The 20,242-nt window shown below is 31.9% G+C and overlaps 7 protein-coding genes across 7 annotated transcripts; 4 read left to right on the top strand and 3 right to left on the bottom strand.

Annotated features, from left to right (window-relative positions):
* Positions 1-2,191: 2,191 nt before the first annotated feature.
* Positions 2,192-3,738, top strand: glkA (GSK family serine/threonine-protein kinase; the record flags this gene model as incomplete). Its single annotated transcript, XM_020573245.1, has 3 exons — positions 2,192-2,587; positions 2,671-2,982; positions 3,049-3,738. The coding sequence occupies 3 exons, from the start codon at positions 2,192-2,194 to the stop codon at positions 3,736-3,738; spliced, it is 1,398 nt and encodes a 465-aa protein (XP_020437362.1).
* Positions 3,739-5,036: 1,298 nt separating this feature from the next.
* On the top strand, positions 5,037-7,572 carry PPL_02252 (uncharacterized protein; the record flags this gene model as incomplete). The annotated part of the gene is made up of 3 exons (XM_020573244.1): positions 5,037-5,314; positions 5,409-5,496; positions 5,698-7,572. The coding sequence occupies 3 exons, from the start codon at positions 5,037-5,039 to the stop codon at positions 7,570-7,572; spliced, it is 2,241 nt and encodes a 746-aa protein (XP_020437361.1).
* Positions 7,573-8,589: 1,017 nt separating this feature from the next.
* cotD (spore coat protein SP75) lies at positions 8,590-10,631 on the top strand (the record flags this gene model as incomplete). Its single annotated transcript, XM_020573243.1, has 4 exons — positions 8,590-8,620; positions 8,924-8,974; positions 9,085-9,227; positions 9,312-10,631. 4 exons carry the CDS (start codon positions 8,590-8,592, stop codon positions 10,629-10,631), a joined length of 1,545 nt encoding a protein of 514 aa, XP_020437360.1.
* A 174-nt stretch (positions 10,632-10,805) lies between these two features.
* On the bottom strand, positions 10,806-12,020 carry fhbA (NO-inducible flavohemoprotein; the record flags this gene model as incomplete). Its single annotated transcript, XM_020573242.1, has 1 exon — positions 10,806-12,020. The coding sequence occupies one exon, from the start codon at positions 12,018-12,020 to the stop codon at positions 10,806-10,808; it is 1,215 nt and encodes a 404-aa protein (XP_020437359.1).
* A 730-nt stretch (positions 12,021-12,750) lies between these two features.
* Positions 12,751-14,023, bottom strand: PPL_02249 (uncharacterized protein; the record flags this gene model as incomplete). The annotated part of the gene is made up of 3 exons (XM_020573241.1): positions 12,751-13,403; positions 13,460-13,859; positions 14,009-14,023. 3 exons carry the CDS (start codon positions 14,021-14,023, stop codon positions 12,751-12,753), a joined length of 1,068 nt encoding a protein of 355 aa, XP_020437358.1.
* Positions 14,024-15,480: 1,457 nt separating this feature from the next.
* PPL_02248 (uncharacterized protein) lies at positions 15,481-17,840 on the bottom strand (the record flags this gene model as incomplete). Its single annotated transcript, XM_020573240.1, has 3 exons — positions 15,481-16,825; positions 16,889-17,423; positions 17,789-17,840. The coding sequence occupies 3 exons, from the start codon at positions 17,838-17,840 to the stop codon at positions 15,481-15,483; spliced, it is 1,932 nt and encodes a 643-aa protein (XP_020437357.1).
* Positions 17,841-17,917: 77 nt separating this feature from the next.
* PPL_02247 (uncharacterized protein) lies at positions 17,918-19,877 on the top strand (the record flags this gene model as incomplete). The annotated part of the gene is made up of 5 exons (XM_020573239.1): positions 17,918-19,015; positions 19,068-19,354; positions 19,580-19,657; positions 19,695-19,778; positions 19,844-19,877. 5 exons carry the CDS (start codon positions 17,918-17,920, stop codon positions 19,875-19,877), a joined length of 1,581 nt encoding a protein of 526 aa, XP_020437356.1.
* Positions 19,878-20,242: the final 365 nt, after the last annotated feature.

Here is a 20,242-nt window from a genome sequence, read left to right as displayed (position 1 = left end):
ATAAAAGTACCACTTTTATATGTCTTCTTGTTGTTTACTCTCACAAAACAAAACAAAACAAAACAACAATAGTATCACTCACTATATATATTAATATATATATACCAATTTTATATTAAATAAAAAACACACAACACCTACTATGTGTAGTAGTAATGAAAGAGAGTTTATATTTATTTAAATTTATCGCATGATAAAAGTGAATCTGCGAGTGAGTGAGTGAGAAAGAGAGAATCAGCAAATATTAATATTCAAATTCAATTTTAATTAATTTACTAGTTGGTATCACGTTAGAACAACAACAAAATACCACCATACTATAGTATCTTCTATAATAGCTGCTGTAGTAGTATTTGTAGTTGTAGTAGTAGTTTATATAAACATCCATTTGTTTTTGATATATCTAGAAACATATACATAACTAAACCTTTCACAACACCAAACAAACATTACTTCTAAATCCTAAACCAATAGATTAGGAAAGTCAATTAACTATATCAATCAAATAAGAAGGTATTCAATACAACACACTCTCTCTTGTCATATCTAAACAGAAAGAAATCAAAAAAAAAAAAAAAAGAGAATAATATTATTTTATGGTTAGTAATAGTAATTACTATAATTATATTTCAAAATTGATTTTGTTTAATAGTAATAATTAAAAAATAGATATAGTATAAAATAGTATTAACTATTAAAGTCAATAATACATAGAAATAATAAATTGATTGGAGTAAGAAACAAAAGAAAAGTTGTTTTGTAGTTTTTTTTTTGGAATTATTTTTGTGTTGTTATACTCTATTTCTTTTTGTATATGCTTTGTTATTGTGTCTGGTTGTTATGTTTTTTCCTTATAAACAAAATAAATATCTATTTTCTATACAATGTCACTCTAACTGAAATTGAAATCAATATCAAACCTTTGTTATTTTCCAACCTACCTCACTAAAACTGAAAAACAACCAACCATCCATTCATAATCAAATTATAATATTAATAAGATCAAGCAATAAATTGTAATATTTAATATTTTATGACAAAACCGAATACAAAATTAAATAGGTTGATCAACAATAATATTTAGATAATTATTATTGTGTGATTTATCCATATATTTTTTAATATTAAGTTACAAATTGGGGTAGAAAAGATTTTGTTTTTTTTTTTTTGTGTGATCAATCACTGAAGATAATATTATTATTTATCTGTATCTTCCTCAATTACATTATGTTAAATTTCAATCACACAATTTTGTTTTAAGAGATAACAGATTATATAACTAATTGAATAACACATAAAATAAAATAATATCAAAATAATAATAATATCAATAATATTAAATAGAAACCTTATAAAATAGAATTATCAATCAATCAATCAAATAAATCAAAATCAATCAATTAAACAATCTACATTGTTATAAAAAAATAATATCTTTTGAAAAAAAATCGGTTGATGTGTATACATACGAAAGATTAATAATCTTACTGGTAACCATCACAGATATAAAAATATTAAAGTCAGTACCTGATTATTAATCTACTGACTATCATTATAATTATTTAACATATGGTACTTAACATTCAATATCATCATCACCATCAGCATCATCATCATCTTCAATTAACATCACAAACAATATTTCAAAAATACAAAACTTCATCATAATAAAACTCTCCAATAAAACAATTGATATCATATTTTTGTAAATTTAATTAAACCTTGTTTGTGCTTTAAATCAAAAATATTTAATCAACATATTTAAATTTCATTCATTAATTCATTCAATCAAGTTCTTTTATTTATTTAAATTATTTATTAACTTTACTCTTCTTTTACTTTTTCTTTTTTATTTTTAGAATCAATATTTAATTTCTATCTATTAATTATTATATATATATAAATATATTTAAACTTTTATTCAAATTACCAATTTTTTATATATTTAAAAAATTGATCTGTGTAAAAGTATTAATTACCTATTATTATAATTCTCTATTTATATAAATTTACAAATTTCCATAGAAATATTTATTTTTTTCTGATTAGTTTGTTCATTCTTTTAAGTTTAAAAGAAAAACCAACGAAATACTTCAAAGACAACAACCTGGAAGATCCAACAAAGAGTAAAACAAAATTGGCGTTTTGGTTGAATTTTATATTTCCAATGCTAGGCAGTTCATCTAGTAAAATGACAATTCCAGATACAATGAAGGGTCCCATTTCATATCCTAACGAAACCATTGGTGAGAAGAAAGAGTATATGAATGTCAAAGAATCATCATCGTCATCCACAACAACAACAGGCTCATCATCGTCATCGTCCTCCTCAAGTTCCTCCTCCAACATCGCTTCGACATACTATGGCAAATTCCCTTACGAAATAATCAGAATCGTTGGGCAAGGTACATTCGGAAAGGTCTACGAAGCAAAGAGTATAGAGAACAAAAGAGTTGCCATCAAAAAAGTTGAGAAATCAAGCCATTTCATCTCAAGAGAATACGATATCCTAAAGATCATTCACCATCCAAACTGTTTGAAAATTCTAGACATGTTTATTACAAATGAAGAAAATAAGAAAATGCAAGTAAGTTATTGTAAACTAGATCTAATAACAATAATAATTCATATGAATATTAATTAATGATTTTGATATTTCCCTAATAATAGAATTTAGTTTTTGATTTTATCCCATATACACTTGCAAGTCTATTAAAGAAGAAGTCATTGACACTCAATTTTATTAGAGTTCAATTCTACCAACTGTGTCTTGCTATTAAGCATATTCATTCAAAGAATATTTGTCATAGAGATATCACACCAAACAACATTCTTTTGAATCCAAAAGGTGAATTAGTATTGGCCGATTTCGGAAGTGCCAAGATTCTTGAACAAAATCATACCAGTATGTCATATATTTGCTCAAGATATTATAGAGCACCCGAATTATTGGTTGGTTGTCAGAATTATACCACTAAAATTGTATGTTGATTAAATTATAACAAACTTTACAATTATATACTCATTTTTCATATAAATTTTAAATAGGATATATGGTCAATTGGTTGTATATTAGCTGAAATGTTAATTGGAAAACCATTGTTCCCAGGAACAAACTCGGCGGATCAGTTGGCAAGAATTATCGAGGTGTTGGGAACTCCAACCTCTGAGGATATGGATTCAATGAAACCAAGCAAGAATCACTCTCTGCAGGTTCCATCGGTGTTACCGAAACTCTATGAGACATTTGCCAATGTCGAGGAGAAAGATGTCGTAGACTTGTTGGCCAAGATATTCATTTTCGATCCTACCAAGCGTGCTTCGATCGACGAGATCCTCGCACATCCATTCCTATTGAATGTCAATTTAAATAATCTAGATCAGTTCGAAGAGATGAAATGCTTCACCAAGGCATTGACAACATCGTCCACCAACCTCTTGGCAAATGGTTCGTCGTCGGTAACCACCGCATCCAACACAAACAACACCGCCAAGAATGACCATTCGCTCTCGAGAATGAACTCCAGTGTGGTGACAAGCAGCACCAATCTAATAAGTCTGAACACAAGTACCAATGCAACCAATGTGGCAGCCAGCAGCAACAAAACCACAGGTAGCGGTGTGTCTTCCTCGACATCCAACAACACCAACAACAATACTAATCTCATGAATAGTCTAAGCAACAGCAACAACAGTGTAATAAACACTCAACCACCATTGACAATTAACACAACATAAATTATAATGTTGTTTCAAAATTGCCAAAAACAAATTACACAAAACAACAACAACAAAAACAATAACAACATCCAGCTTTATCCAACCAAACATGATCAATAGAAATCAAACCATCTAACTTCAAATCAATCAATATATTTATATAGGATATATTGTTTTTGATTAAAAAAAAAACAAAACATGATAACGAATAATAATCTTAAAATCAAACCAGAATATTTTATTAATATTAATCCATTCACCTTTTTTCAACATATAAATAATAATAATCAAAAAAACACTTGACATATACAATAATAATATAGCTTAAAATATAAGATTCAAAATTTCTTTGACCGTGAACAAATTTGTATATAAAACAATAATAATTAAATAAACAAATATATAAAAAAAAAAATTTCAAATAGAATAATAGAACAATCAATTTAATCTATTAGGTGAGACTTAAGCTATTGTTTAGATGATAATCGGAGATGCTAAAGTTGATAACAAGTTCTAGGAATACCATTTCTTTTTTTCTAAACGAATTAATTGCAATACAATCATTTCTTTCATTGGTGTTGTTCCACTCAACTTCTTAAAGTATAGCAAACAATAATTTTAAATGGGTGTTTGTTTTGTTTAATAACTCTGTATTTATATCACCACACACACACACACACAATCAATGATAATAACAAAATAAATAAATGTGATCACAAAAATCAGAGTTAGTTTAACCTTTTTGTTGTTATTTGTGGGTGAATGATTTAATACGGTGGTGTTATATTGAAGTAGATTAATAAGGCGAGTATTTGTTCAACATAATGATGTCGTACGATTATATAATTACTCTATTTGCTATTTATGTTATTATATTTTCATGTATGTATGTTAGTTTTATTTATCTATTACAATACAGATATCAGGAGAGATCAAAAAGTGATATTTGTGATTAACCACCCATTTAAATTTAAATTTATTTTTGGCAAAAAAAAAAAAAAAAAAATTTAGCAAATTTAATAATAATCAACTTTGTTTTTAAGAGTGCACAACACTATTATCATTAATTAATCCAATCATCAATCATTCATTTAAAAAACACTAATTTAACAAAATCAAAAAAAAAATAATATATTATTGTTATTAAAGTCTTTCTTTTTCTTTTTCTTTTTTTGTCGGAAAATAACCAATTAGTTAATTAGCATTAGTTAGTAGTATTTCATAGTTTTTCAGTTTAGTTTAGATCAATCAGAGTAGAAATAGAATAGAATCTTTGACAAACAAAAATTTTTTAGTATTATCTAATTTTTGAAAATATGAGTTCAAGACCAACCAGACCTGGTGGTAAGAAACCATCGGCAGGCTCTGTTACGATCACAATGTCCGACTTTCAGACATATGAAATGCAGAGTCGGTCAGCGGAATGTCGCAAGTGGATCGAACAGATCGTAGGCGAAGAAATCGATAAGGACATGCATGTTGCCTTGAAAGACGGTGTTGTCCTATGCAAACTAGCCAACATAATCTTCCCAAACATCATTCCTCGTTATAACAAATCGCAAATCACCTTTAAGCTTATTGAGAATATCAATTCGTAAGTTGTTCACCCAGACAGTGGTTCGCTGACCATCAATCAACAAACACCACCACGGCAAATCCACTAATTAACCTATTCATCATAATAATAGATTCATTGCAGTTGTTAAGAGATTGGGTATAAACGAACATCAGATATTCATTGCAACCGATTTGATTGAGAATAAGAACATACAAAAGGTGATTGGAACGTTGAATACGATGGCAAATATATTGGTACAGAAAGGATTCCCTGTGAGATGGCCAACCATCGATGAGATCAATTTGGATGATAACAACGGTGCCGAACAGGTTGGCAGCCAACCGCAGAACAAGCAGACAACCACCATATCGTCGGCATCGTTGCCTTCCATCCAGTGGGACAGCTCGTTCATACTTCAGAGCGCGCCAAGTCAGTCTGCGTCTAGCTCTGCCAATAACACACCAACCAGAGCGGGAACAGCTGGTCGTTCCAACTCTGTATTCTCACCACCAAAATCAAACATCCTCTCACCGTCACCATCATCTTCCTCCAACACAACTAACAACAACAGCAACAGCAATAGTAATGTAATATCGAATGGAAATGGATCACAAAATGGTATTACAAATAGTCCATATCGTTCCAACTCTTTGAGTTCAGGTTCAGGTCAATCAGCTAAACCAAACATACTTCCAGGTTCACCGATCTATTCAAATCCAGTTCCAGCTAGTCAACAAGTTGCCGACTCACCAAAAACATCATCGATTTCACAACAAACCACTGCAACAGCGACTATCAACACATCTTCTCCATCACCTCCATCACACACACCAACAACAACAGTAACAACAACAGCAGCAGCAATACCACCAACACAATCAGTTTTAGAACAAAAAATGGAGAAATATCACAAGTTGGCGAGTGAATCAAAGGAATCTGTATCACCATTGCATTTTGCAGTGAGAGAAGCTGATGTCGATGCAGTGAATCATCTCACCAAATATAGCAAGGCAGTGACTGTCTATGGCAGAACACCACTTCACTTTGCAGTGTCATCGCAACGTCCAGAGTTGATCACCATTCTGACAGATGCAGGTGGCGACGTCAATGCACCCGACAAAGATGGAAACACTCCACTACATCTCGCTCTGCTTCATGGTGACTTCTTGACTATTGAGTCACTGGTGAAGCACGGCGCAGATGTAAACGCTGTCAACAACGATGATTCTACACCAATAATGATGGTATCACTCAATGGAGATGAGCGTATTGTCGATCTCCTACTGGGTGCAGGCGCCAACGTAAAGTCGGCCAACAAAAAAGGTAACACAGCACTACACTATGCAACACTGCGTGGTCACAAGAGAGTCGTTGACAAACTGCTGGAAGCTGGATCCGATGTGAACGCTGTCAATATGGATGGCGCCACTTCACTGCATGTCGCCGCCGAAGAGAACTTTGCTGGCATTGCAGAGTCGCTTGCCAACAGTGGTGCCGCAGTCGACTCGCAGCGACTCGACGGATGGACACCGCTATACACTGCCGCCTACAAAGGCAACTTGGAAACCGCTAAATCACTGCTGGAAAAGGGTGCGCGTGTTGACGATATCAATTTGGATGGCTGGACCCCGTTGCACGCTGCCTGTGCAGAGGGACACTTGGAGGTGGCACAAATGTTGATCCAAGTTGGCAAAGCCGACGTCAACAAACAGGATTCACAAGGAACTACTCCACTCTACCACAGCTGTGCATTTGGCAGTTTGGAACTCACTAAATATCTGTTGGAGCAAAAGGCCGATCCGGAACTGTCGAAACCCGGTGGATGGAAGCCGATTCACATTGCTTGCTACAACGAGAACGACGCTATCACCCGACACCTCGTGGACGAATCGGTCGATCTCAATGCAGGTAACAATGAAATCAAAGGATACGCTCCCATTCACATCTTGATATCCACTGAGGAGCCAAGACTGGCTATCATCGAGCTGCTGCTCAAGAAAAAGATTGATATCAACAAGAAGAACGTCAATGGAAGTACACCACTGCACTTGGCAGTGTTTTGGAATCATTTCAAGGTGTTGGAGCTGCTTTTGCGATACAATGCTTCGCTTGAGGAAAAGAATAACAAAGGTAGAACACCACTCAGTTTGGCATGTCACTATGGTAACGAAGAAGTCGCGCGATTCCTCGCAGAGAAAATGCAGATCGATCCGCGCAAACTAAAGATAAAGAATAACAAACAGAAAATTTTAGACATGGAAACTCCCAGTGCTCCACCTGCTCCACAGAATTAATCATTACAACAACAATAATCCAACAATAATCAAAACACAACAAAATCAAAATTCAAGAATGAATTATTAACTAACCCGGTTCTTTTTTCCCTATCTCCAATCAATCAATCAACAAACGAAAGATTTACATCATAAATACCAAAATTGATTGTTGTAAACAAAATCAGACAATAACATATCATCATTGGTATTATATAATTATGGCAACAATACAACCATCAGCATCATCAATTATTTATTTATATATCTTAAACATATATATCTATATATATATATAATCAACAAACAACCACCCCCATTTGTTTGAGCCAACCATAAAGCATAGAGTTGGGAAAAAACAAATCTTAATATAATAAATTGTATTATTTTATGTATAAATTTTTCTTTATCTTTACAATATAAGGTGATTTCACTCATCAATTACAAGATTGATTAGATTTTCAAACTTATTTGAAGAGAGATGTTGCATGACTATCTATATATATTAAGCGGAATACCTTGTGGAAATTTCCACACAATATAATTTTATATTTTATTTGTTACATTTACTTTTTATCTAAGTATGAAAATAACATAATGTTATTATTATTATTATTATTATTTCATAACCACATTATTTATATAAATATAATGAACATGTGATAATTAAAACTCACAGTACCACACCTTCATCATCATCATTGAAAATCATAATTATTGCATTAAGAAGAGAATATCGCACAAACCACACTTTATGATCATACTCATATGGTTTTTAGAAAAAAATCAACATCATTCATTATTATGTTGTTTACTTTTGTGTTGTTGTAACTTTGTTTATGTTTTATTTGTTGTTTTGAAGTTAATGTTTTGATTCAGTTCGTAGTAGTAGTAGTAATATGAATATCATTGTACAATGATATCAAGAAAATCAATGATGAAAGAGTAAATAAGAGTGTCATTGTGAAGCGAATTATAATGGAAAAAGTATTATAAAAACGTTGATACACCTGACTCATCTTCACTTTACTATCATTAATGGGTCTTGAGAGTGTAATCATTATGTTGGGTAACAAAGTACATATACATAATTGGGGTGGGCTATCAATAATATATAAATTATTTATTTACAAATGATTAACTATCTACACATTTCCATCATTCCTTCCTCTCACTCTTTTTTTTTATTCTTTCTTTATTACCACTTATAAATAGAAGCTATTGAATTTGATCAAAATCAATAAGAATAAAAGTCAATACTAACTAAATAGTTCTTCTTATTCTAACTATCGAAACAACAAATCTTTAGATATATATATATTATACATATAAATAAATAAATAAAAAAAGATGAGATTATTATTTAAAATAGTTTCCATCTTGTTGATAGTTTCAGTTGCCTATGGAACTGAATGGTCTGCAGGTATGTTCAAAGTCAAAATAATATTGCTGTAACAAAAAAAAAAACAATAAAAAAAAAAAAGATTTTACTAATAATCATCATTATTTTTATTTATCATTTTCATCTCAAAGATGCATCATGTAGTACTCTTCTGTGTCAATACTATCAAAAATGTATTGAAATCAATGGAGTTGCTCAGTGTATTGACCAAACTAGCTATGTCCCATATATCAGTCCATGTATAAGATACTCTATTAGTTGTACCGACAATAAAGTATGTATAGACGACCACGGAATTCCATTGTGCGTTCTCACCGGACCAACTCCAATCACACCGTGTGCTCTCGTACAATGTCAGCCAGGTACCTTCTGTCAAACTAACGCCAACCATGTTACTAACTGTACAACCACCCCAATTACATCGTCCAACCCATGTGACAGAGTACTGTGCCAGACCGACATGAAGTGTATCGTTCAAAACGGTTCACCAGTCTGTATCAAATCAAGTCCCCCAGTCGATGCATGCACTGGTTTCACATGTCTCGGTGGTTTGCAATGTAAAGTCATCAACAACGTCCCAACTTGCGTGCCAGTCACACCACCAATCGACCAATGTACCAACTACCCTTGTAATGACGGATTCCGTTGCGTCGTCATCAACAACGTTCCCACTTGCATTCCAAACTCTGGTAGTCCAACCTGCAACGGACAGGTTTGTGCCCCCGGAACTCTGTGTGCTGACGTCAACGGACTCTTCTCGTGTGTACCATACCAAATTGTCTCTGGTCTTCAACCAATTCCAACCAGCTGCAGTGCCACCTCCTGTAAGATTGGATACAAGTGTGTATTGGTCAACTCCATTCCAACCTGTGTTAAGATCAACGGTCCCTCAGGTCCAATATGTGGATTACAACATTGCGAGCTCGACGAATTCTGTATCTCAATCAACGGTCATCCACAGTGTATCTCCAACTCGACCGGTCCACTCGATAAATGTCCAACTGTAGTGTGTCTCGACGGTTTCAGCTGTATCGCTATCAACAATGTACCAACATGTGTTCCACAAGATCAACTTACCTTGTGCGGCGATAGGATTTGTCCATTCGATAAGATCTGTGCCAATTTCAATGGTAACCGTACCTGTATCAAGCTATCGGATTTGATTAATCCACCAACCACCGGTGCCACCTGCGGTATCTCCAGATGTCAAGTCGGATTCAAATGTGTCTTGGTAAACAGCATTCCAACCTGTGTTGCTGAGTCTCCAGCATCCTGTGGAAACCAAGTATGCGATCCAGTCCGTGAAGTCTGTGCCAACTTTAATGGTAAACATATTTGTATACCACGTACCACCATTACCTCTGGACACATTACCTCTGGACACATTACCTCTGGACACATCACCTCTGGACACATCTCTTCTGGACCAATCACCTCTGGACCAATCACTGGTTCTGGAACTCTAGGTGGTGTCAGCGTCACTCAATGTGGAAACCAAAAATGTCTCTTTGGATTCCAATGCCTCTCTCTCAATGGAGTTCCAACTTGTGTGCCACCATCTCAAGCAACCGATCCTCTTTGTGGAGGTAGATTATGTCCAGTCGGCCAAATCTGTCTAAACATCAATAATATCAAGCGTTGTGCACCATTCAAGGCACTGTTAACCAAGCAAGATTAAAACAAATAAAATTTTATGTATATAAAAAAGAAATTACACAATTTGAAAAAGTTACATTACATTTTTTTGTTATTTTTATTTTATTTTTAAAAGGAGAGGGATGAATGAATAAATAAATAAATATTATCCATTATTATTTATTTTGATAGTATAGTAATATTATATTATATTTTTTTAAATTACACGGTGTGGACCAAATACTTCATAATGGATATTGGAGACTGCTACACCATTTTCAGTGAGTTGCTTTGCGACTGCTTGCATGAATGGAACTGGTCCGCAGAAATAGTAATGAACGTTTGTGTCTTTCAACTGGTTGGCCAAAACCTTTTGAATATCCATAATTCCTTCGTGAATTTTGGTGGCAAATGGACAACCGCTGCTTGGCGATGGCTTGGTCAAGAAAGTATGGCTTGAGAATCCTGGAAGAGTGCTTCCTGTTTCGACAACTTCTTTTTCAAAGGCAAGTGATTGTGCGTCACGTGCAGAGTGCAACCAGGTTACCTTTCCTTGGTGTCCGTTCTCTTTGAGGCCATGGAGCATCGAGAGCATTGGGGTCTGACCGACACCACCAGAGATTAAAGTAACAGGAGTATTGGTGTCGAGATCCTTGGTGGAATTGAAGAAGAAGTCACCGTGTGGTGGATAGACATTGATGGTATCTCCAACCTTGAAGGTATTGTGCAACAATGATGAAACACTTCCAAGCTCTTCTCTCTTGACTGCAATTCTGTAGTATTGACCGTTTGGCTCGGTGGTTAGTGAGTACTGACGGATACATTGGTTCTTTAGTGATGGATGTTCGATGTGGATACTCAAGTATTGACCTGGTTCGTACTTGGCAACTGGTTTGGCATCGACTGGCTCCAATTTGAAACTGGAGATAACGTTGGACTGTGGAACGATCTCGGTGATCTTGAACTCACGAAGTCCACGCCAACCACCCTCTACAGAGGCGCTCTGATCGTAGATTTCCTTCTCACGTTGGATAAAGATATCGGCGAGAACTCCGTAGGCAGCAGCCCAGGCGTCGATCACTTCCTTTGGTGGAGCTAACAGCTCATCGATAGTGGCCAAGAGATTCTCACCGACGATACTGTATTGCTCTGGCTTGATGTTCAAGGAGCAGTGCTTTTGGGCGATCTTTTCGACGGCTGGCAAAAGAGGAGCGAGATTATCGATGTTCTGGGCATAGGCGCAGACCGCACCAAAGAGGGCTTCACTCTGGGCGTTGCTTCTTTGGTTGGCTTCATTGAACACATTCTTTAGCTCTGGGTTGTTTCCAAGCATTCTGGCATAGAAGTGCTGGGTCAACTTGCTTCCAGTGCCTGCCAATGCTGGGATTGTAGATTTTACAATTTCAATTGTTTTAGCATCTAATTCTACCATTTTACAATTTTTTTTTATAAGTTGATATTATTTATGTATTTATATATTTATAGTATTTATATGAATTTATTTGTAAAATTTTTTTTATTTTTAACTTGTCGATATCGAAATAAAATATTGTATCAAAACTGATTCTGAATGTGGATAAATAGCGATCCAAAAAATAAATCAAAAAAAAATAGTTGATGCAATTTGTGGTACTTCACCCTGTTTAGCAGTGAAAAATGACTCTGAGAAATGTGGGTAGTTAGATAACTTTATCGCCAGATAGGTCACCAAAATAAGACAAAAATCTATGAAAAACACCAAACCCCTATTTTTTTTGTTAAAAAAAAATGATAAAAAAAAAAAAAGAAAAAATCTTTGAAAAAAACACAATCTTGTTCTTTTTTGAAGATTCAAATTCATATTGGTGATCAGTCCATAAACTTGTGGTTTTTGGACAAGACAACAGAAAAACTAAAATTGGTTCACAATTATGTAATCAAAAACGAATAAAATCAAGACTTTAAAAACAACTAAATACGTCATTGTTATTTAAAAAAAATTAATTTTTTATTTAAATCGAAAAAGTAACGTTTAATAAATAAAAACCTTTAAAATATATTTTAATTAATAACATTTTCGATATAATTACAAATATTCCAATTGTATATTTTATTATCTATTGGTAAACAATATTTTTATTTTATAGATGTTGTGTGTTTTTGATTTATTATAGTATTTGTTATTACATTGGAGTGAATACAACATAGGTATCATCATAGGCATTGTTACTGAACCACAAAGCATCACCATTGCATTCAGCAATGAGGTAACCACGTCCGTTTCTGACCTTGTACATGTAACGTTTGTTACCATTATCTTCCAATGCATATTGAGATGGGATCAATGTTTGTTCAGGAGGATAAGTGGTTGCACAATCAGAGGCAACGGTGTTCCATCCTCTGGCTATACCATTGACATCCATATCCAAGATTTGGAGACCTCTTCTTGTCATTGCAAAATTACCAGAGACGATATCGATCAACGACATGATCAGATCTGCAAGCCATACGCTTCCATTTGGTGCACTACCGTAGGTCCACTTGGCATCACTTGGACATTGGTAGTCTTCTCTATTGGTCTCGAGGGAGATTGGACGTGAGATATCGATTGTATTGGCTGTTCTAGTAGCAGTTGCAACGGCCAACTTGATTGTATCTTGGTTCCACTTGTTGTCTTGTTTTACTTGTCTCCAACTCTTGAAGTATAACTTTGATTGGTACCAATAGTTGCCGCATTTCTTGACGATACGCATATTGGTATTTTGATTTCTACCCAAGTAATAGTTTCTTTCGTCAAGGCCACGAATAGTATACAATGTTCCTGGAGGTGGTGATACTTAATAAAAGTTGTTAATACACAAAAAAATAATATTTAAATTGCTGAAAACATACATGGAGCCCAGACAGTAGCACCTTTTCCATCAGCAAAAATGTCAAAGTCTTCACCTTCCTCTTCTGGTGATTGAACGTAGGTACCATTGAAGTTTACAGGTTCCATTGGCTCGGTGGTATAATGTTCTTTCTTCCATGATGCTTCAATATCACGCTTAGCTCCTGGTTTTCTTGAATAAGATGTGAGTGTGTTGGATGTAACAATTGGACATTCAGAGTTATGAGTGGTATCTCGGCCATGATTAGCAACTTCATGTGGTAATTCAACAAAATCTTCAGACTTGGATATAACCATACTTGATAAACATAATGCTACCAAGAAAATGGCACATTTTTTTATAAAATATAGACATTTGTTTTTATATATTTGTAAAGTAATGATAATGAAGTTTGAAGTTGCCTGTATTTATAGATAAAACTTTTTGTTTTTTCGAATTAAACTCATGCTTTGTATTTTAGTTATTATTAATTGGAAATGGGTGAACGATTTTTTGTAATCAATTCCACTTTGTTTATTGCTTAACGGTACATTAGACTCAAAATAAATACTTGTAGATTGACCATTTTTCTTTGAAGTGCACATCACCCTCTCCAAAAACAAACCATTAGATTTTTTGTTTGTTTTAATATCATCAAAACACTATTTTAATTTTTTTGCCTTATTAATTAAAGTTAATACAAACCGAAACCGGCTCCCAACCAAGAGCAAGTTTGTTTAAACTAGCTGGTATGAAAGATTAAAATTAATTAATTAATTACTTTTTTTTTTTTTTTTTTTTTGAGATTTTGAAGATTTTTTTATCGATCTACAACAGTTGAATGAGCTAGTTACAAATTACCTTGATCATTCTATTATTTTTAAACCAAAAGAAGATAATGCAAAGTAAAATTTTGAAAAATAATCAATTTTTTATCTTATTTTTATTTATTTGAACCGAAGGTGAAGTTGCAATCGGGTTACGGAACTTTAACAATTTCAGAATAATAAATAAAATAATCAAAAACAAAAAAAACAAAAAAAATAAAATGAAGAATAAAATAAAAATTGTTTTCAAATTGTAAAGATCATACTTCTCTAATATTTATTTATCTTGAATTTTTAATTTTATTATTTAAGAAAATACTTTATTGTTTGTTTTTTTTATATAATCATTCGATACCTTTCATTTTAATTTACAAAGTTAATGGTTATCTTTATAAATTATATGGAAGTTGTTTTTGGAAGTTTCTAAAGTATGTTAGGAAAAAATAAAAAAATTTTAAAAGTAATGAATATCATTATTAAAAAAATAAAATTTGATTAGCTTCAAGTTTGAAAAAGATATCAAAAAAATTTGTTCCTAACCTTTCCTAAGATTTTATATGGAGCACTATATAAAATGTAGGGATATCGGTGCTAACATTACTTAGAAACTCCTAATTACCTACATATGTGTCCAATAGTCAAATTTTTATTCCAATTTTTTATTTAAAACCCCACACCAAAATTTAATTAATTAAAGAAACAACCTCGAAGAACCTGTTCCTGTAAGAGATGAGGTACAACTAAATATAATTTAATAAAAAGAGACTAAGACAAAGAAACTAATTAAAAAAATGAAGTTAAATATACAAATTTATTTATGATATTATTTTACTAATAGTAAAATAAAAATTAAGAATTGTAACAGTTCCCTAACCCCAATTCTATAACTGTAATCATAGAGTTAAAGAATTATTACACCTAGTTTCTTATTGGTCACCACACACAATAAATTGATTTTATTCTTTTTTTTTAATAAATTTGGTTATTTTTGAACTATTTATATATCTTAGAATGAAAAAGAAATTTTATTGTTCTTTGTAAAATGATCTGAATATATATTTTACAAACTTATTTTTGTTTATGAACTTTACAATTGTTTTTTTTATTTTATTGCATTACATGAAATCATTAAAGCAATGAAGTTAGTAAAACAAAAAAAAAAAATTTGCATGAATCCGCTTTGGTTGAAGTAACAAATATTATAAAGGAATTTTTTTTATTTTTTGTTTAGACTTATTGTTGATAAATAAGCAGCAGCTCTTTCCTTTACACTTTTACCTATGCTACTACTATCAATACTATTATTATTGATAATAATTTTAGTACTGACTTTAGTATTACTTTGAGGGACAACAGTCTTTCGAATATTGTTGCTATAATTATTTATATTATTATTGTTATTAGGTTTTGAATAATTATTATTACTTTCTTTTAACAATATACCAGTCTTTTTAAGTTGAACATTGAAATTATTAATATTACTATTAGTGGTTATTGATGTTTCTTTCGGACTATTGTTTGTTTTTTTTAGAGTATGTTGTGTAGTTGATTTATTTATTGATTGAAATTCCATTATTTTGTCTTTTCTTTCCTTTTCCATCTTACTAATTGATGATCTTAAGGATTCATCATCCCTTGATTGAATAGAATAACTTATTTCCTCCATAAAAGAAGAATTTGGAAGAATATCTGTTTGAAAAGATGTTGTACCCTCATAGTTTACTCTAAGCATTCCCATGATCTTGTTTGGTTGAATAATATGTTTAGTTAATTGTTCATAATGATTATGAGAGACCATAGTATTATAAATACTACCTCTCTTCTTCACTCCATATGAAAGTTTTAACTTGTCCAGTTTCGCCTTCTCTTCTGTAATCAATCTAGATGAAACTGAGATTAGATTTAGTGCCTCCACACTATTTTGTAATGCCATTAGTGTTTCTTCGATATTTTCATCGTTCAATGATTGGATATCCATCTTTACAAAGTCTTCGGCTTTCTGCATGAGATTGATAAGTGGACTAAGATAGCTGGTTTTAGACTGTTCAATAATGATCAACTTTTCCAATGTAATGAATGCATGGAAGATTGCATCTAATCGCATTTGACTCTCACCTTCAGGTAAATCTAATAGTTGTGTCTTTAAATTGGCAATGGTAATTAGCGATTGGCCAATATATGAAATTGAATTTCGAATATTTGCAAACTTTCCATTCAATGGGTTTACCAATTCAGAATTTAAGTATTCATTTAGAGCTATTTCATCAAAAGGATTTGAAATAGTTGTCGAAAAGATACTCTTAATCTTGTCTAAACCAAAGACGATACGGCTCTCTAGCAGTCTTCCTTGAATCTCTTTCCAGTTCTCTAGAAGAGTATCGTCGACGGCTTTAGCACTTTCTGCAATGTTCAAAAGGATGTTGTTAAAGTCGGTGAACTTAACTTGGACATTTTGAAAGACTGAGCTGTCTTTGTCCATGTTGGACAAGACATATAAACCAAATTGTAGGAATTTAATTAAAAGAGTACCTGCTTCAAATAACTCGTTCTTAATAGATGATCTATGGTTGGAGATATTTATCATTTCCAGCTTCAATGTTTGGTAGAGAGGAAAGTGGTCATACCCAGTTCTATTTATAAGAAAGTTTAGATTGGCATCGGCAGTATTTGAAAGTATATTCTGAAATTTTGTGGCTTCTTCCTTGGTACGATTGATATCACCAATGATTTTATTCAGTTTGTTGGCTATTGAGTCAGTTGAAATTTTACTGTGGCACTTAGTAATTGATTGATTAGAGAAGATGATTTCCTTGACAAGACCATCCACCATTGCCATTCCTTTTGATATAAGATTAATTATCTTAGAGATATCTTCAACTGAATTTTCAATATAATTGATGAATGTACTATTGCTTATATTGAACTTTCCACACAGGTATGCAGAGTCATATTCTACCAATATAAACTTTCTTAGATATTGCAAATCCGATGATTTTGTAACAATGGACATTTGATTTCCAGATTCTTCACTTAGACTCTTTAAAATATGATCTGGAATTGACAGACAAAGATTGAAAGAATGGTTCTCATCAACTTCCACATATTGACCAGTATGGACATCTTGATCTTGAGCGCCATCAACAGTTTGATTAATTGAATCTGAAAAAAAATCAAATTCAAACATTTTTAGATAAAAAATATATCTATTTTATATATTAAATAGGTAAAATCGGTATTAACTAATTGAGTACTATTAAAAATATGTTTTATATGGTATAAAAAAATTAAAAATGATCACAATTTACTGTTTATTGATTATCAATACTACATAAAAAAACACAGAAAAAATTAAATTTTTAGGATTTTACATGAAAAAATTAAATTTATAATTTCTATTCTACAAAAAAACAAAAAAAAAAAAATCAAAAATCTAGATCTAAGAATTGTGGGTTTCAATGTTTTAGGTTAATAAAATTAAAAATTTAATTTTTTTAAATTTTATGATTTATTTTAAATTCAGAGACTCGAGGATGACATAAAAACAGAACAAAAAATTAAAATATCAATTATATTCATATTTTTTATTTATTTTTTATATATATATTTATAAACTCTTTATATTATTTTATAATTTTATACTTTTAAAAAATTAAATGGATTTTGACCCACAAGCATTTGAACATTATTTGAATAATAATAATAATGACCAAAACAATAATAATAACAATGATTTGGTAATTCAATTAAGTGCTCAAGATAGAATTGTCTTAAAAGATATGCATAAGACATTAATTCGTGAGAACATTACGAAAATGTCAAATGTATTTGTATTTTTGGAGGAGGTTGAGATTGGTGTCTACAATATCCTCAAATATACACCACCCAACGTAAAGGATAACCCTTTGTTCCAAAATGAATTGAATCCAGCCATGAGAAAGGCATTGGTTCAGAATATACAAATTCTCAATTCGTTCCAGGCTCTCATCAGTTCATTGGGTTCCATCTCGATCATCTTAAGAAAAGGAGCAGAGGTTGTCGACCGAAACAAGGGAAAGGGTGAATGTGTTGCCATTGCTGCCTCCAACATGAAGAATTCCTTTACAAAATTGGATGAAATCAAAGAGAAACTTAAGATTTTTGATATCGCCGTTTTGGAAACATTTGACAAGAATGCTGAAACCATTATGAATTTGGCTGGTCCTGATGTTGCAGCCAGCTGGGTTAACGAAGTGGCCAAGGAGAACGAGATAATTGACCTACTCAGAAGAAAAATTGAAACCATTGAAACTGAGAAATCCGTCATCATTGGAGAGATCCAAAGTTTGAATGAATACCTCATTTCATTGGCTGGTGTAGTAAATAGACAACAAGAGTTTGTAAACTCAATGGTTTCTCAACTATCATCTTTGCAAGCAGATATCAATGTATCAAATGATAAAATGAACAGTATTCCAGAGACTATCAAAATAACGGAGACACACACTTCAAGAGGTGGTTGGTTTTTCCGTAGACGTTCACACACTACCACAGTAGTAAAAGATGTTCGTAATCCAAATAGAGATGCTGACAGAGCATTCCATCAAGAGGTTATCAATAGTAAGGTGCAATCATTTAATCATATTTCAGACTCAAGAGAGAGAGCAAACAAACAACAATTAGCTTTTGAAAAGGATAAATCAGACATCACCAACAGAATTACCTTCAAGAGAGAACAATTGAAACAATATCTCGAAGGTGAGAAATTCAAACAAGTTTGTGAAGCTCTCTCACAGATTAATGAGTGCAATAAAAAAATTCAAAAAGTGTTGGAGGAATCAAGAAAAAGTTGAAAACCAAACTGGTCTAAGAGGTGATGTCTTAGTTAATTTCTTGGCTGAGACCAGAAGTTTTATTAAGGCTTCAAAGAGTGGCGCAACCGCTGTTACTCCAATCATTGGTTTCATTGATAACGTCCAATCACAATTCTTGATTGACTTCCAAATGTTTGAATCTCAATCTAAGAAACCAGAGGTTGAAAGAGATATCAAGGAGATCTATGCTGCTGGAAAATCAATGCTCTGTGAAATTGGTCTTTTGGATGCATGTATTAAGTATTTGCCTCAAATATCAGAATCATCAGAAAAGAGAATGAAAATGGTGGAGGATATTAAAAATGGAAATCTGTTGGGAAACTAAAAACAAGTATGTCATTGCGAAATAGTATTATTACATTCTAGTATCAAACCCTTCATAAAATAAAAAATTATAATAAAAACAATTTAGTCATTATTTAAATATACTCTACATATCATCAAAAGACAATTTTTTTTTTACAGATATTCTTTTTATAAGTTTAATAAATCAAATAAAGTTTTAATTTTTTGGGCATTGAAATACACAGAGTTCTCTTCGATGTCATTATTCTAACAGTTGTTTTTTTTTTTTCGATAGAATGCAAGATGAATTTACAATTAGTACTACTACACTCTTAGAAAGAGTTAAAGAAATATTAAGATATATTAACAAACGCGAAATGTTATTGTTTATATTTTATATATTAAATTCATTAAAAACTTTTTATTTCATTTCTATATTAATAGTCTCGAATCAATACCACAAGAGATTACTATTTAAAAAAAAAAAAATTGATAAAAAAATTAAAAAAAAAAAAATTAAAACAATGACTAAATTCAAATGGTTCGGAATCGATTTTAATCATTCAGTGATATTTATAATCGATTTCTTTTTACACCCTATTATTTATTCATGAAATCAGCATCTCCAATTTTCTATTTGTTGATTTATTTTTTTGAATTTTTTTGTAATTTTTTTGAAAATTTTTTTTTTGTTCAGTTCACTTCACAATCAATCAATCAAAAAATTTATTTTTAATTATTTTTTTTAATTATTTTGCTTGTAGTTTGTTTTTTTTTTTTACATCATTAAATATCTATTTTATTTATTTATTATATAAATATATATATACAGTTTTTATTAAT

Source organism: Heterostelium album (genome assembly GCF_000004825.1).
Source record: "Heterostelium album PN500 unplaced genomic scaffold PPL_scaffold2, whole genome shotgun sequence".
NCBI lineage: Eukaryota > Evosea > Eumycetozoa > Acytosteliales > Acytosteliaceae > Heterostelium > Heterostelium album.
The sequence above is the reverse complement of the archived record's forward strand: the minus strand, read 5'-3'. Positions and strand labels throughout refer to the sequence as shown.